The 15916-nt window shown below is 36.7% G+C and overlaps 1 protein-coding gene and 1 pseudogene across 4 annotated transcripts in view; both read left to right on the top strand.

Annotated features, from left to right (window-relative positions):
• FAM135A (family with sequence similarity 135 member A) overlaps positions 1-15916 on the top strand; it is a 104798-nt gene that overhangs the window by 21791 nt on the left and 67091 nt on the right. For 3 of the 4 annotated variants that reach the window (XM_075554919.1, XM_075554920.1, XM_075554923.1), the window contains one exon: positions 9126-9205. The exons of the other annotated variant lie outside the window; for it this stretch is intronic. In XM_075554919.1, the coding sequence (XP_075411034.1) occupies positions 9126-9205 (80 nt within the window). The remainder of the gene's footprint in view (positions 1-9125; positions 9206-15916) is intronic. 4 annotated transcript variants of the gene reach the window in all.
• On the top strand, positions 4667-4786 carry LOC142454146 (small nucleolar RNA U109; annotated as a pseudogene).

Here is a 15916-nt window from a genome sequence, read left to right as displayed (position 1 = left end):
AAAGAAGTTTGCAAGATCAACTACTTCAACATCATTACCACTTGACTCCATCTGTGGGAAGAGATGATGAAGGAGCTCAAAATCAGCATCTAAAACAAGGCAGGGGCCAGGGACCAGGTTGAAGTGGAAGAAAATTAAAACAAGTCCCTAAGACCCAAAATACAAACTTGAATCTATCCCACCTGAATTTTGAGAACATCTCCAGAAAAAGATTTAATGCCGTGAACACGAATGTCTGAAGATTTCATGAGCTGTGGGATGACATAAGAACATCATAGAAGAAGAGAGGGTGATTAGAAAGAAAAAATCGGCATGCATGTCAGAAGAGACTAAAAATTGCTCTTAATTGTAGAGTATACTCATTGACATTGATTCAGTGCTGACTCATAGTGACCCTGTAGGTCACGGGAGAACTTCCCTGTGAGTTTCTGAAATAGTAACTCTCTTCAGGAATAGAGAGCCCCATCATTCTCCCATAGAGCAGCTGGTGGTTTTGAACTGCTGATAGTGCAGTTAGCAGCCCAACATAACTACTATGCAACCAGGAAATGGAAGAAATGGTGAAACCAAAGAGTTGAATAGAAAATCTCAAAGGGCAGCTTGAGAAGACAAAATACAATAAAATCTGTGAAGACCTAGAATTATAAAACCAAAAGGAAGAACATGCTCACCATATCTTGAAAGAACTGAAAAAGAAATCCAAGCCACGAGTTGTAATATTAAAGACTTCATGGGCAAAATACTGAGTGATGTAGGAAACATCAAAAGAAGATGAAAAAAAAAAAACAGTCACTGTGCCAAAAGAACTAATCGGTAGTCTCCCATTTCAAGAGGTAAGATTTGAGCAAGAACCTATAGTACTGAAGAAAGAAGTCTTAGCTGTATAGAAAGCATTAGCCAAAAACAGGGCTTCAGGAATAGATGGAATACCAATTGAAATGTTTTCACAAGATGATGAAGCACTGGTAGCACTCACTTGTCTAAGCCGGGAAATTGGGAAGACAGCTACTGTCCAACTGACTGGAAGAGATTCATATTAGTGCCCCTTCCAAAGAAAGGTAGCCCAACAGAATACTCACATGATAGATCAGTGTCATATAGTGTGCAAGTAACATTTTCCTTCAGATCACCCATTGACAAAGAGCTACCAGAGGTTCAGGCCTGATTCAGAAGACATGGAACAAGGGATATCGTGGCTGATGTCAGAAAAAATCATGACTAAAAGCAGAGGATGCCAGAAAGATATTTACTTGTAGTTTATTGATTATGCTAAGGCATTTGACTTTGTGGACCATAACAAACTATGGATAACATTGAGAAGAATGGGAGTCCCAGAACACTTCATTGTGCTCAAAGGAACTTGTACATGAATCAAAGGTAATTGTATGAACAGAACAAGGACATACTGCATGGTTTAAAATCAGAAAAGGTGTGAAACGGTAGTATGTGCTCACCATATGTATTCAAACTATATGTCGAGCAAATAATCAGAAGCTGGCTTACATGAAAAAGAATGTGGCATCGGGCTTAGAGGAAGGCTCGTTAATAATCTGCAATATACAGGTGACATAACCTTGCTTGCTGAAAGTAAGGAGGACTTGAACCATTGCTGATCAATAACAAGGATTGCAGCCATCAGTATGTGAAGGCCAATCTGTAACATCATGATAAATGGAGAAGAGGTTGAAGTTACCGATGATTTTGTCTTGCTTGGATCCACAATCAATACTCATGGAAGCAGCAGTCAGAGAGGAAAGACCTGTTGCATTAAGTAAGCCTGCTGCACAAGGCCTCTTTAGAGCATTGAAAAGCAAGAATGTTACTTTTGAGGACTAGGGTGAGCTAAACCCAAGCTGGTATTTTCTATTGCCTCATGTACATGTGAATTGGGCACTGAATAAAGACAATAGAAGAAGTGATGCATTTGAATTGTGGTACTCGGAAAGAATATTGAATGTACCATGGGCTGCTAAAAGTATGAAAGGATCTGTTTCGGAAGAGCTATGTCCAAAGTGCCCCATAGAAATAAGGTTGGTGATCTTTGTCTTCATACTTTGGACATGTTGTCAGGAAAGACTGGTCCCTGGAGAAGATCATCATGTTAGGTACGGTAGAGGGGCAGCAAAGGAGAGGAAATTCCTTAACCAGATGGACTGACCCCATGGCTGCAACAATGGGCTCATACATAGGAACAATTGAGGATGGCACACGACCAGGCAGCTTTTCATTGTTTTGCAGACAAAAGACACTATTGGTCAGAACCGACTCAATGGCACTTAGCTACAACAACATGCCACTAGGGCTCCTTAGGACTCTAAAGTGAGGAGGGTACATTGCCTTGGAAATATATAAATGGGGGGTTATATTTGAACTCACATCCTCATCTTCATAAAGGATCGTAGAATTGGAGGTAAGTTGAAGCTATAGTAATTAGAATTAGGTTCAAACTAGAGAGAATTTTTTTCACCGTAGTGACTATTGCAAAAGTATTAGAACATCTTTTTCTGGAATTCTTTAAGGGACAGTGTTACGTAGAGTAGTTCATCTGCAAACTTACTGATCTAAGAGGAGTTGAGCTTTTGCTAGAATATAAATTAATGAATGCGCTGTGTTCTTCAATAAGAAATCTTGTTGGTGGGGTTAGCGGGTGGTCAGCTGAATAAACAGTGTATTATTGCCACATAGTTGATTTATTTTACTTGGTTGCAGAATAGTAACCAGCAGTTCACATACAGCCATCACTCTTGTGTACCACATTTTAAATTAGCACAGTTTTATGATGTTGTAAATTAATTCTCGAATGGAGATGCTGATAATCTAACTCATAAGGGAACAGAGATTTTTAAGTATTTAGAAGATATGGAAACTTTGATAAGTGCAACATATTCTTATAATCTTTATAGTAAAGCAAGTGAAATTTTATACAGTTAAATATTGCCAGTAATAAAACTAGTAATGAGACAGATGTTGGAAATGGAAGTTGAAATGATAGTAGTAATACTTTTACTTTTTTTTTTACCTGGGTTATAATAAAATATAGTGTAATTATGTGTCCGTAATTACTGCTGCTTTTGCTAATCATATGATAGCACCATTTCTGTGTCATAAGATGTGCTACTAGAAGGTGAGGAACATAGTGTGTTGGAAATGTAGAACAGTAAAGTTAAGGATATAAAAATTGTATTGTTGGGTTTTAGTAACATCCCTAGATTATGGAGCTTACGTCCTTTTTAAAAATTCCTGTTGAACTTACACACCAGTTTCCACATAGCATAGTTTTTAAAAGCTCTGAAACTATCTTAAATCTCTTCTGCTTCTGTTTTGAATTTGTTAAATTCATAGGAAGTTTATAGCTTAATTAAAAAGAATTATCAGCTAAGCAAATGTGAAGAAAGCTGATGATGCCTGGCTGTCAAAAGATATAGTGTCTGGGGTCTTAAAGGTAAACAAGTGGCCATTTGACTCAGAAACAACAAAGCCCACACGGAAGAAGCACACCAGCCTGTGTGATCACGAGGTGTCGAAGGGATCAGATATCAGACATCAAAGAACAAAAACTCAAATCATTGTGAATGAGGCGGGGAGTGCAGATTGGGAATCCAAGACCCATCTGTAAGCAACTCGACATCCTCTTACAGAAGGGTCTTGGGGAGGAAACGAGACAGTCAGGGTGCGATGTAACACCCATGAAAAATACAACTTTCCTCTAGTTCCTGAATGTTTCCTCACCCCCACTATCATGATCCCAATTCTACCTTACGAACCCAGCTAAACTAGAGGGTGTCCACGGGTTCAGATAGGAACTGGAAGCACAGGGAATCCAGGACAAATTTTCCCTTCAGGACCAGTGCTGAGAGTGGTGATAACAGGATGGTGGGGGGAGGATGGGGTAGAAAGGGGGGACCGATTACAAGGATCTACATATAACCTCCTCCATGGGAGTGGACAAGAGAAAAGTAGAGGGAGATGTTGGACAGTGTAAGATATGACAAAATAATAATTTTCAAGGGCTTGTGAGGGAGTGGGGACGGAGGGGGGGGAATGAGGAGCTGATACCAAGGGCTCAAGTAGAAAGCAAATGTTTTGAGAATGATGAGGGCAACAGATGTACAAATGTGCTTGACACAATGGATAGATGTATGGATTGTGATGAGTTGTACGAGCCCCTAATAAAATGATTTAAAAAAATTGTCAGCGAAGGAGAACTTTTCATGATAAATTTTTGGATTATTGATATTGATTACAACTTTAGGGAAATTTATCCATTACCTCTAATAGATTTCATGTGTGAGGAGACTTCCAAAGTGTGTGGACATATGGAATTAAAAGATAATGAATTTCTTGTCATGAACTTTTAAAAGCTCCCTTGTATATATTGTAGAATTTGAATTGATGTTGACAACTTCTGATTAGGTAATAGGAGCCCTTGTGGTGTAGTGGATTGCAAATTGGGCTACTTATCACAAGTTCAGCAGTATGAATCCACCACCCACTTCTTGGGGTTTGGGTAGGCACAGTTGAGACTTTTTCCTCCTGTGAAGACTTAGCATGCGAAACCTCCATAAGGTCACAGTGCTTCAAAATCAACTCAATGGTAGTGGGTTTGGATTAGTAGTCATTGGTGCGCCTCAGAAACTACTCCAAGTTTTCTTTAAGGCCTTTAAAGCTGTCTAAAATTGTCTGTATTTTTTCATTAAGATGAAAGAACTAAAACTACTCTAATAAAGGAGTTCTCAGGGCTACCAACCTTACAGTAGAGGTTGAGTAGTAGATTTCTCTTACACAGGAAAAAAAAAGAGGAAAAAAAGAGACCAATAAAGGGGGGAAAAGTTATCAGGTTTAAGAATCAACTCTTTGTGGTCAGCAGTTTGTTTTCCTTACAAAAGTCACATTAATATTAGACACTCAAGGTTTTTCTTGTTGTTATGCTAATCCTAACCTCTGCCTCATCTTTAAAATCAATCACAAAAGAGGTCTCCATTTAGCCTGAATCACCGTTTCAGAGACATGTGCCCCTGGTACTGGCATCAAGGGACTGGTGATTACACTTCTGCAAGATTTATAATTTGGTGATTGGAGATAAAAAAAAAAGTGAACCTCTTAATTGCCAGTGTCCACCCTCTCTCTTTTTGTTCTCAAAACTAGAAACCCATTGTTTTTACTTTGCCATTTTTTACACCCTTGATGAATCACAATTACCATATATATCCTGTGTAAGTCGAGTTTTGCAGCACATTTTAAATGTTGTTTTAGTGGTAAAATTATGTGCTTCGGCTGATATTCCGGCCAGCTTATACTCGAGTATATACGGTAAGTTTTTGCATCCTTTGAAGATCATAGTCATGATTGAATTACTAGAGTTACTGATACGGGCATCCCAGTCATATTTTATGTCTATTTTAGACATGGAAAAAAATTAAAATATAAAATTTAGAAGCCATGAAAAAAATCTCTAGAAACAAGGTAGTTTTTAAAATTAATATTAACTGCATCATTACTCCAGTAGAAGGAAAGGTTTGCTCTCATTATTTGGAATATAAGCAAGTAAATAGTCATATACATCCTTATACAGGGGACTATAGTATACATATTTGCTGCATCTTGGTTTTTTGGTTGCATCTTAGAGGTCATTCCATCACAGTACATATAGAAAGATTTCACATTCCTTTTGATAGTAGAAAAGTACTCAGTTCTATCTTGTTGAGCGCTTATTGAGGCGGTCAACTGGTGGACATTTTCGTTCTTGACTTTGGCTGTTACTACTAATTTGCAATAAGTAGTCGTATGTATTATTAGTCAATTAGTATTTTTTAAGTGTATGTTTGGGATATAATCCTCAAAGTGAATTTCTAGATCAAAGTGTAAATGCATATGTGTCCTTGCTATTTATTGCCAAAATCTATTTCATATGGATTGCATCCTTCCAGCAGAGGAGGAAAATTTTTTTGTGCCTGCAGCCTCACCAATATTTTGTTAAAGTGTGGATAGCTGTCACTCTGATAGGCAATAAGTGATGCCTCAGTGTAGTTACAATTTGCAGGGTTGATTTTTGGTGTGGATATGTATACAAGATTTAACTTTTTTTTCCAAAAATTTGAGTGAGTTTCATTTTTTTCTGTGAATACTTTTGTTGTGGTGAAGGTTGTTTGCTAGGATAGATAAAAAAATGTTGCAGAACAATAACAAAAAAATACCGTATATACTCGAATATAAGCCTAACCGAGTATAAGCTGAGGTACCTAATTATTCCCTAGGAAACTAGAAAAAACCCCAAGAAATTATTAATCCGATTACTGTAGACTCACCCATCCTAGATTTGATATACCAAGAAAAAAAAAAACAAAGAAACAAAAAAGCTAACAACTTTAACAAAATAGAGAAAATCTTCAATTGAAAAGAAAGCAGAAAATACTAAAAACTAGAACTTTAAAATGGGTCAAAAGGAGATCAAATAATAAGGTGTTAAACTTTAACCTGACTACCTCTGCCATCAAACACTTTCCATTGTACTCTACCTGATAGCAAGACTGTTCACATGCCTGCTCTTAGAGGGGATTCACTGGACGCTTAATCCACGTGTATCCCCCCACCCCCACATTTATTTTAACTGTGATATAACATTACAATGGGACAAAAGAGGGATCAAATAAAATATTAAATTTTAACCTAACAATACCTTACTATAGTCATCTCTACAAAACTCTGTGTGATGACATGGCTACACACATCCCTTGACTATGGTCAGGGAGAATTCACTGGAGGCTTAATCTATGCCTCAACCCTGCGCGTGGATTTTGGGCTTCCACTGTCATCTGTTGCATTTTTCAGACTAAGTATTCACAGTTTAAGCTCTGATAACATTCGCTCCTTTGGACTTGGATTACATTATTTACAGTCCTTGGATCACACAGGCTGGTGTGCTTCTTTAGCACCTCACTTAAATGGCTTCTTTTTTGAAGACAAGCCTTTTAAGACCCCAGACACTATTCTTTCTGATAGCCCGGCACCATCTAATTTCTTTTCTCTCTTTCTCTACCCTCACCCCCATAATTATGGGGTTTATTACGAAAGTTAATAGACTACAACTCAGGATAAACAAAACATCTTGTCTACAGTGATTCCTCTCAGCTATATGCCTGGCTTCTGTCCTGCTTGGGCAAATGTTAAATGCCTACAGGACACCCCATCCTTCCTGCCTGAATGTGCTCAGCTTTATTCTCTCTGCGGGCTCCGTAGCCTATGCCTCTCTGTCTGGTCTGTTCCCACCATGGCTCCTTCTTCACAGGCTCTGCTGCCACTGCTTCTCCACATAGCAATCCTCAGTAAGCGCGGTTGCCTCTTCTGCTGCTCCTAAGATTCTTGGTTCCTGCTTCTGTGATGGTTCATTTTATACCAAGTGGAATGACAAAACTGCCCAGTCCCCTTTAGAGTCCTCTACGCATTATTTGTGCAGTGACTGAGTGGAGTTGCAAAGCGCCATACCAACTAATTCCACCACACCAAAACAAACCAAACTCACTGCTGTTGAGTGTCTGCCGAGGTCTAGTGGCCATATAGGACAGGGAAGAGCTGCCCCCATGAGTTTCCAAGACTAATTCTTTTTTTTTAAACAGTATTTGTACTTCACATACATATCTCACAATTCAATAGTTCATATCAAGAAAAGTTGTACAATCATTGCACAATTAATTTTAGAGCATTTCCTTCTTCCTTGTACTCATTGCTATTTGTGTAATTGTGGTTTTTTTTGTTGAGGTAAAAATATATACCATTGGACCTTCTCTGATTCCAAATCTTCTCCATGTATAATTCAGTGCCATTTATTATACTCTTCATGTTGTACAACCATTATTGAAATCACCATCTAGTTTCTTCACCACACTCTGCTATAGCACCTGTATTTTCAGTAATCTCTTCATGAGGGGAAGTATCAGGCAGGGTCTGTCATAAGAACCAATTGTCCTTAGATTAGGGCTAGAATTAAGTACGAGCACAAGATCCAATTATATATAGATCTGGTATATATATGTCTGGATCACTCTAGAGACATCATCATTTTATGATTCGAGAACATTATCAGTCATCTCCCTGGGGCATAAGCTAATTCGATTGATAATGTCAATTAACCAATGGTATAGAACTTAAAGCACAATTGAAAAGGACATTATGTAAGTAAAAACTGACTATGAATTGAAATTGATGAATTATTGACTTGAACAGATTAAACCAGTGGTTCTCAACCTGTACATCACAAGCGACCCTTTCACAGGGTTGCCCGATTCATAACAGTAGCAAAATTACAGTTATGAAGTAGCAGCAAAAATAATTTAATGGTTGGGGGATGACCACAACATAAGGAACCTGTATTAAAGGGTCGTGGCATTAGGAAGCTTGAGAACCACTGGATTAAACTCTTTAAGTGATTAGACACTGTTTACACGAACAATGGGGTTGCCATTCCAGCAATATTTTCAGTAATATTCACTGACATTGGCAGATGCAGTTCTACTAGATTGATATATCTTAATATAATAAAGAGTTCATTAAAATGGTAATTGTGTGGTAGGTTCAGGCCACCATTCATTGGGCACCTTGGCAAGAGGTCCAAGCCAAAGTCCGATGACTGCCAGTGCTATGTATATCCTTGATAGAGCCGCATCTGCGTCTCACCTTTTGAAGTTTTGTTTCAGCCTTAAGTCCAAGGACTGTAGGTGAGTTTGAGGTAGGGCCCCATTCACTTAGTTGAGGTTTCCACATAGAGCCCTTCTGGTGTGGCCAACGAAGGTTGTTGTATGCCTCGAAAGAATAAGCTGAAACAAAAAAACTCTTAAATATATGCGTTTCTAGCTTCACAGGTTGCTGTAACATTCTCTCATACAAAATAGAAAATTCGGTATATATTACTTATAGTTTACTCATGCAGCTTTTCATTCAACTTTATACATAACCTGTTGCTTTTATGCCATTTAAAATTTGACCTCTGGATCGTAATGATTTTCTCATCAATAAATACAGAAGCAAACCAACTCTATTTAATAGTCTTTATATACATATGTACATAGAAATTAGTATTACATATTCTGAAAATATGTTTTAAAATGACTTCCTTTTCTATTTTGCTTCAGTTTTTACCAAATTCGTGCATCTATGAAAATTCCACCAAGAATTCCTCACAAAGTAGAAGCTAGTTTGTTACATGAAACAGGTAAGCCAATGAATGTTTTAAAGTTAAAATGATCAGAGGCAACATTATAATATTCAACAATAATGCTTCTGTATATACTATTGTCTCTTTGTATCAAAGGATATTGATTGTAGGATAAGCACACACACTTCACCTCCTCCAAGGTACCAAACTCTGTAGATGCTCTTCTAGTCCCTTATATAAAATGGTCTAATATTCATCTATAACTGACACAGAAGCCTCCCATATATCTTAAATCAGCTCTTAAAGCTGCGATCGGGTTGCTTCTGACTTATAGTGAGTCTGCCATGAGGTTTTCTAAGGGCTACGTCTTTTAAGAAGCAGAGTATCTGGTGGGTTCGGTTTGACCTTGTGGTTAGTAGCCAGGCCTGGCACCTGCTGTGCCCCCAGGGCTTCCTAGACAGACTTCCCGGTGCAACGTAAATGTTATGCAGACTGCACTTTCTGCATCTTCTTAACTTGTAACCACCTAATTTCTTTACCCACAAAATAATTTTAATCCTGGTTGATGGAATCTGCAGGCATGCAGTCAGTAGATATGGAAGACCTGCTATACAAGGGGGCTTCAAAAAGTTTGTGAGAAAATCTATTATCCTTGTTGTTCCATTTATCCACAAGCGTTTTGAAATACCTTCAAATTTGTGTATTTTTTATTCACAAATGCAAATATCCCAGAGAACATCATTATAACCATTGTAAGAAATATATTTGGGGGCCTTAGTAAATAGGTTTGATTATAGGTACCTTGCCTATCTCATTGAGGCAGCATGGTTATGAGTTAGGCTGCTACTCTGGAGGTTAGCTGTTCAAAACCATCAGACTTTCTACTCCCATAAAGAGTTGCCAACTCAGAAACCCAGAAGATAATTCTGGTGAGCAAATAAAAGACGATAGTAATAATGTCTTTGCCGTGTCTACTTTGTATGAACTAGGCCACATCTCTGAGGAAACATGATCAACCTGAGGAAGGCTGATTCTAATTTTTTGTACAACTGCTTTATTGCTCACAGTAGATCCCATCATAGAGTTGATTACATTATGTTAGACCGCCTCATGGAGAAGGCCTCAACTACCAAACTGCTGAGAATCGTGGCCCAGCCATGTTGACATAAAACCTAACTCTTACAGAGAGAAACAAAGTAAAAATCTGTGAGTTATGTATATTCTTGACAACTTCAATTTTCTTGATATGAAAGTCAAATTATCTTCAACCTGAGAGATTTTTTTTTTGGTTGAATTGATAAAACTGTCTTCTGGTTTATCTTAATTCAATAATTGAATTAACATTGTCATTTAAATGTTTAGATGTGAGATTATTTAACTTCTTTAGGAAACAACTAGAAAAACTATTGCAAATGAAATATGTCCATCAGTAAGCATCGTTTTACCATTTTTTTCTTTTAAAAAAGTTTTTAGTAACTACTTCAGAGAAATAGAAATTTTAACTCTGTTGGTACTAAACTGATATTCCAAGAACGATTGTAGAGGTCAAATGTCCCTTGTGAACACTGATGCAGAAATTCTCTACAAAATTCTAGCCATTAGACTCCAAAAGTTTATTAAAAATAAAATATCATGACCAAGTGCAGTTCATACCACTTAAGGAAGGATTCAACATTAGAGAAACAAATGGAACAAAGGCAAAGAACCACATGATTTATACCACCAGACCCAGAACAGATATTTGACAAAATTCAACACCCATTTTTGCTTAAACACTGAGCATAAGAACACTCAACAAAATAGAAATCGAAGGACCATTTCCCAACATAATACAGGGCATATATATAAGACCAATGGCCAGTATTACTCTGAACCAGAGAGAAGCTAGAAGTAGTCCCCTTGCAAATGGGAAACAGACAAGAATTTGCTTTATCACCACTAATATTCAATATTGTTTTAGAAGTCTTAACCAGAGATATCAGGCAACAAAGGGAAATTAAAGCTCACTGCCATTGAATCAATTCTAATTCATAGCAACCCGATAGGACAAAATAGAACTGCCCTTGTGTGTTCCCTAGGCTGTAAATCTTTGTAGAAGCAGAAAGATTCATCTTTTTACCATGGAATAATAGCTGGTAGGTTTGAACCACTTACCTGTGATCAGTAGCCTAGTGTGTAACATGCTGCATCATCAGATCTTCTTAAAGAGAAAGACATCTGGATTGGCGAAGAAGTAAAGTTTTGCTCTATTTGCAAATGATATAATCCTATACATAGAAAATTCCGAAAACTGCAAGAGAATTGGAACGAGTTAAAAGATTAGGCAAAGTGGCAGACTATGAGATCAACATACAGAAATCAAGTGAATTCTTTTATGATAACAGAGCTCTGAAGAGGAAAAAGAGAAAGCAATTCCATTTACGTTAGCCACCCAAAAGATAAAATACTTCACAATAAATCTAACCAGAGAACCAAAAGAAAACTACAAAAATGCTACTACAAGAAAACAAAAGAGAGGGGGTGGGAGTAGGGAAGGAGCAAAAAAAAGAAAGAAAGAAATTTACATAAGTGGAAGAATATACCCTTTTTATGAGTAGAAAACTCAACATTGTGAAATTATCACTACACAAGTGATCTATAGATAAAATGCAGTCGTAATCCAGATTCTAGCCAGGTGTGCTCAACTGCTAAGTAATTAGTGGTGCCGAAGTTGTAGACACTATCCATTTACACACAGATTCATAAGCTAATACTAGTATTCTTGTACAGTGCTTTTCAAAAGAACAATATATATTTCAAACCTAGATACTTTGATGGTAAAGCTCATAGGCCAGTTTTAAAATAATTTTTTTTAATTCAGTAAGAGTACAAAAACGAGTAAAGAAGGAAACCAGTGTTTCCTCATCACTTAACTAAGGAACTGTTATTACGTGTTTAAATGTTTTTAATTTTAATTTTACAGATATATTAAGATGGAAGTTATTTCCATTTTACTGATAAGGAAAGATAAGCCCAAAGATACAGAATGATCTCCTTAAACCACCCCCAAGCTATTTAAGTTGAGTGAGCCAAACAGAAGTTAGAATGATAGAAAGAAATCTTTGTGGGACAATAAGTGTTCATTTCTAGAACCAGAAAACAGAACTCAGTTGCTTCATATTGGAAATCAAGTACCCCAATTTTATTCCTGCCAGTGTACCTCAAAATAACATCTCTAATATTCACTGATAACATTAATGTGAAAATTAGAAATAATAGTGTTTGATGGAATATGTGTAGTTACTTACTGAATGCTACAGCTTTCGTTCTCTTAACCAGATAAATTTCCTTATGAACATTCTTAAAACCAAGAATAAAGTAGTCTATTTATTCCAGACTGAACTGTTGCTACTATTCTTTTTCTAAGTCCGCACTTCTCCCGCAATTTGCTTCATTTAAAAATATTTAAGGGTTCCTTGAGTATGTGTAAGAAGGAGCTCTAGTGGCATGTGGGTTATGAATTGGGCTACTAACCTCAAGGTCAGCTGTTCTAAACCTCCAGTTGCTCTAAGGGAGGAAGAAAAAAAGACTTTCTATTCCCCTAAAGATTTACAGCCGCAGAACCCCAAAGGAACAGTTGCACTCAGTCATATAGAATCAGGTCATTGTGATCAGAATGGGCTTTATCACAGTGAGTTGGTTTGGATTTTGAAATGTGTATCTGTTAATATTGATAAATTTATAGGGATATTATATTCTTACAAAGATTTTTCTGTCTCCAGAAATCACTTAATGTATTTGACGAAGTATGCAGTGTTAATGTCTAGATTCACCTTTTTAAAAATATATATATAATTTCATCCTTTCTTTAAAGTTTTAAAAGAGAACTCTTAGTAAGAATTGATAGAAAAAATGGTTGCTAGACATCCTTAATAACATAAAATAGCATTTTGTAACATTGCTTTCTCTTATGCTTTGTATCTGCCTGCCTTTCTGTTTCGTCTAGAAGCTTGTATTTCCTTTCATTAGTGGCCTTAAAGGAGCTCTGGTGGGCTAGTGGTTACCCATTGGGCTAATAACCACAAGATCTACAGTTCAAAACCACCAACTGCTCTAAGGGAGAAAGATGGGGCTTTCTACTCCCATAATGAATTACACTCTCAGAAACTCACAGGAACTGTTTTACCCTGCCTTAATGGGCTTTGAGTTGGCATCAACTCAATGGCAGTGAGTCTTTTTATTAAATACTTGATTTTTCATCGAAGTTGTATTTGCATTTTCATTGCACTATCTTCTCACTTCTGTGCTTTACCATTATTCCTATACCTTGTGTCTTATTTCTGAAAATTGTTTCAGAAGAGAGAGCAAGTGATAAGTGTGTCTGTCAGCTGCAATCAGACAGATTAGAAGAGGTTGGGAATTAGGCGGCATTTATACAACTGTCACAATACATTTAAATTATTTCCAGCAAAAGATTGTGCTGACAATCTGACTTGGGTCAGGAAATGGCTGTCACCTCCAATAACATCAGTCAGGAAAGAAATACTTTTTCCCCCCCCAGAAATACTTTTTATAGGACTTTTGAACATTGATTAATAAGAAAACATTCATACTTCTACAACAGAGAAGTCATTGCTGATTTTAGAAAGTTAGCCCCAGTTTCAAATATTAGAGAACCATGTTCAATTTGATTTTAAAAGTTCAACCAGTGACCCCTTGTTTCTAATAGTTAATAGGTTCTCAAACTTACTTGGCCTTCTGCCCCTTTTCATTTAAAAAAAAAAAAAAGGTCAGTGTCCCTGGGCAATTAAAAACTTTAGGTACTGTAATCCAGGATATGTTATCAGCTTTGTAGTCTCCCTGGGTCCTTCCACGCCCTCCTCTCAGGGGACAGTATCACCCACTTTGAGAAACACTGATTTAAAAGATCATGCGCATGTGTGTGCGGGCGCACGGGTGCGTGGGTGTGTATTTATCTCTTTTTTCATATAAAATATTTTTGTGTAAATAATACAAGCATAGTCTTAAAAAATCAATTAATCCAGAAAGATTTGTAGTAAAAACTATTACCCCCGTACTTTTCATTCTTCCACTAGTCTGTCTTATATAGACATTGTCTGCAGACTTGCTGTTATAAGATTATCTTGTTCCCTTTTCCTGCCTGGCCATGTTCATATCTTTAAACAATATATTTAAGGTTCTATCTCCTGTTTCAGCAACCAGAGACACCCTTGTTTTATACAACAAGGATTTAAATACTCATCCTTTTTCCAAATTTCCCATCTTGCTTCTACTTCCCAGCCTTTGTTAGCTATAACCTTTTCTTTTGTGTTACCTAGGTTGATAATAGACATACACTGTTTTCTAATTGTAATCAAATCTTTGTGCTTTACCTATGAGTTGATTTTTTAAGAAGTAAATAGCTTTTACATTGTTATGGGGAACTGAGACAGAAAGTGTTTATAGAATTTAGAAACTGTATCTCAAGAGATACTGCTCTAATATAGTTCAGAAAATAGTTATTTGGAATCAGGAGATATCGTTATCCTTTTATATGACCTTAGAAAATTCACTTAACCTGTCCGCTTTACAAGATTGTAATACATCAAATGAGTGAAAGTTCTTAGCAAACTGTAAAGGACTGTACAAAATGTATTGTTATTGTAGCCATGATTTTGTGAAGAATTTTATGTTATAAAGAACAGAAACTTCCTAACGAAGTTAATTTGATGTTTCCGATGATTCATACTATCACTGTTATACAGCACAGCGGTTAAGTACATAGAGTGACATCTCATGTTAATGCGTAAAGTTTAATATTAAGAACAAGATAGTAAAACTGAAAGACATGTTTGTAAATTTACCAGAAGACCCTTGAATGTATTAAGAAAATCCACATACTAGGGCTTATAGAGCTATGCTTATGAACTAGCTAAATCTCGACAAAGTATTTGCATACAGACAGAAGTAGTTTCGAGTCCAATTCTGCCTTCACTAGCTAAGTGGCTTAAGGAGATTGTTCTGTGACTTTGGGCTTATCTTTCCTCATCAGTAAAATGGAAATAACTTCCATCTTAATATATCTGTAAAAATTAAATTAGAAAATGTTTAAACACATAATAACAAGCAAGACTTTGTAGCAAACCACTGAGGCATTTGCTTCTTGGTCAGATAATTTAAACTGGCAGAGCCTTCGTGTCTATGAAATGGGTGTATTAATCCTGGCCCTGTAAAGTAGCCAGAAATTTTAGTAATGGTTCAGCACATGTCCCAAATGTTCTATATGGGGGCGCTTGGAAGTATTTCAAAAATTGTGGGAAAATGCCATTGTTTTTCAATATAATTTCTTAAGCTCTCTCATTAGATGGTAGCTAGTGAGACTGCCATTTATGAGGAAGACAAAAGGGAAATGCACAAAAATCCAAACAATAAGGTCTTAATACTGAAACTATATATATTCTCAACTTTGATATGTTTCACAGCTGGTTAAGTATTTAGATTGATAGGAAATCAACTCAGGTTGATTTCCACTTTTTGCATTTGACGAGGCCTTTTTCTAAATCCATCATCTGATCTACATGAGTATATATGTGTGTATGTGTATTCAGTTCTTTCTACATGCCACCACCTGGCTTAAAAATATTTTTAAAAGATTGGAAGTAAGGGATATCCAAGCAAATAGGGTTGTTCTGCTTGCTTTGCCTTGGTCAGTTGGCTGCCTTTATAAACCCTCCATATAATTTGAAATGATGTTAGCAGAATCGTGTCTTTCACGGATTAAGTCTTTGC

Source organism: Tenrec ecaudatus, chromosome 7 (assembly GCF_050624435.1).
Source record: "Tenrec ecaudatus isolate mTenEca1 chromosome 7, mTenEca1.hap1, whole genome shotgun sequence".
NCBI classification, from domain to species: domain Eukaryota; kingdom Metazoa; phylum Chordata; class Mammalia; order Afrosoricida; family Tenrecidae; genus Tenrec; species Tenrec ecaudatus.
The sequence above is the reverse complement of the archived record's forward strand: the minus strand, read 5'-3'. Positions and strand labels throughout refer to the sequence as shown.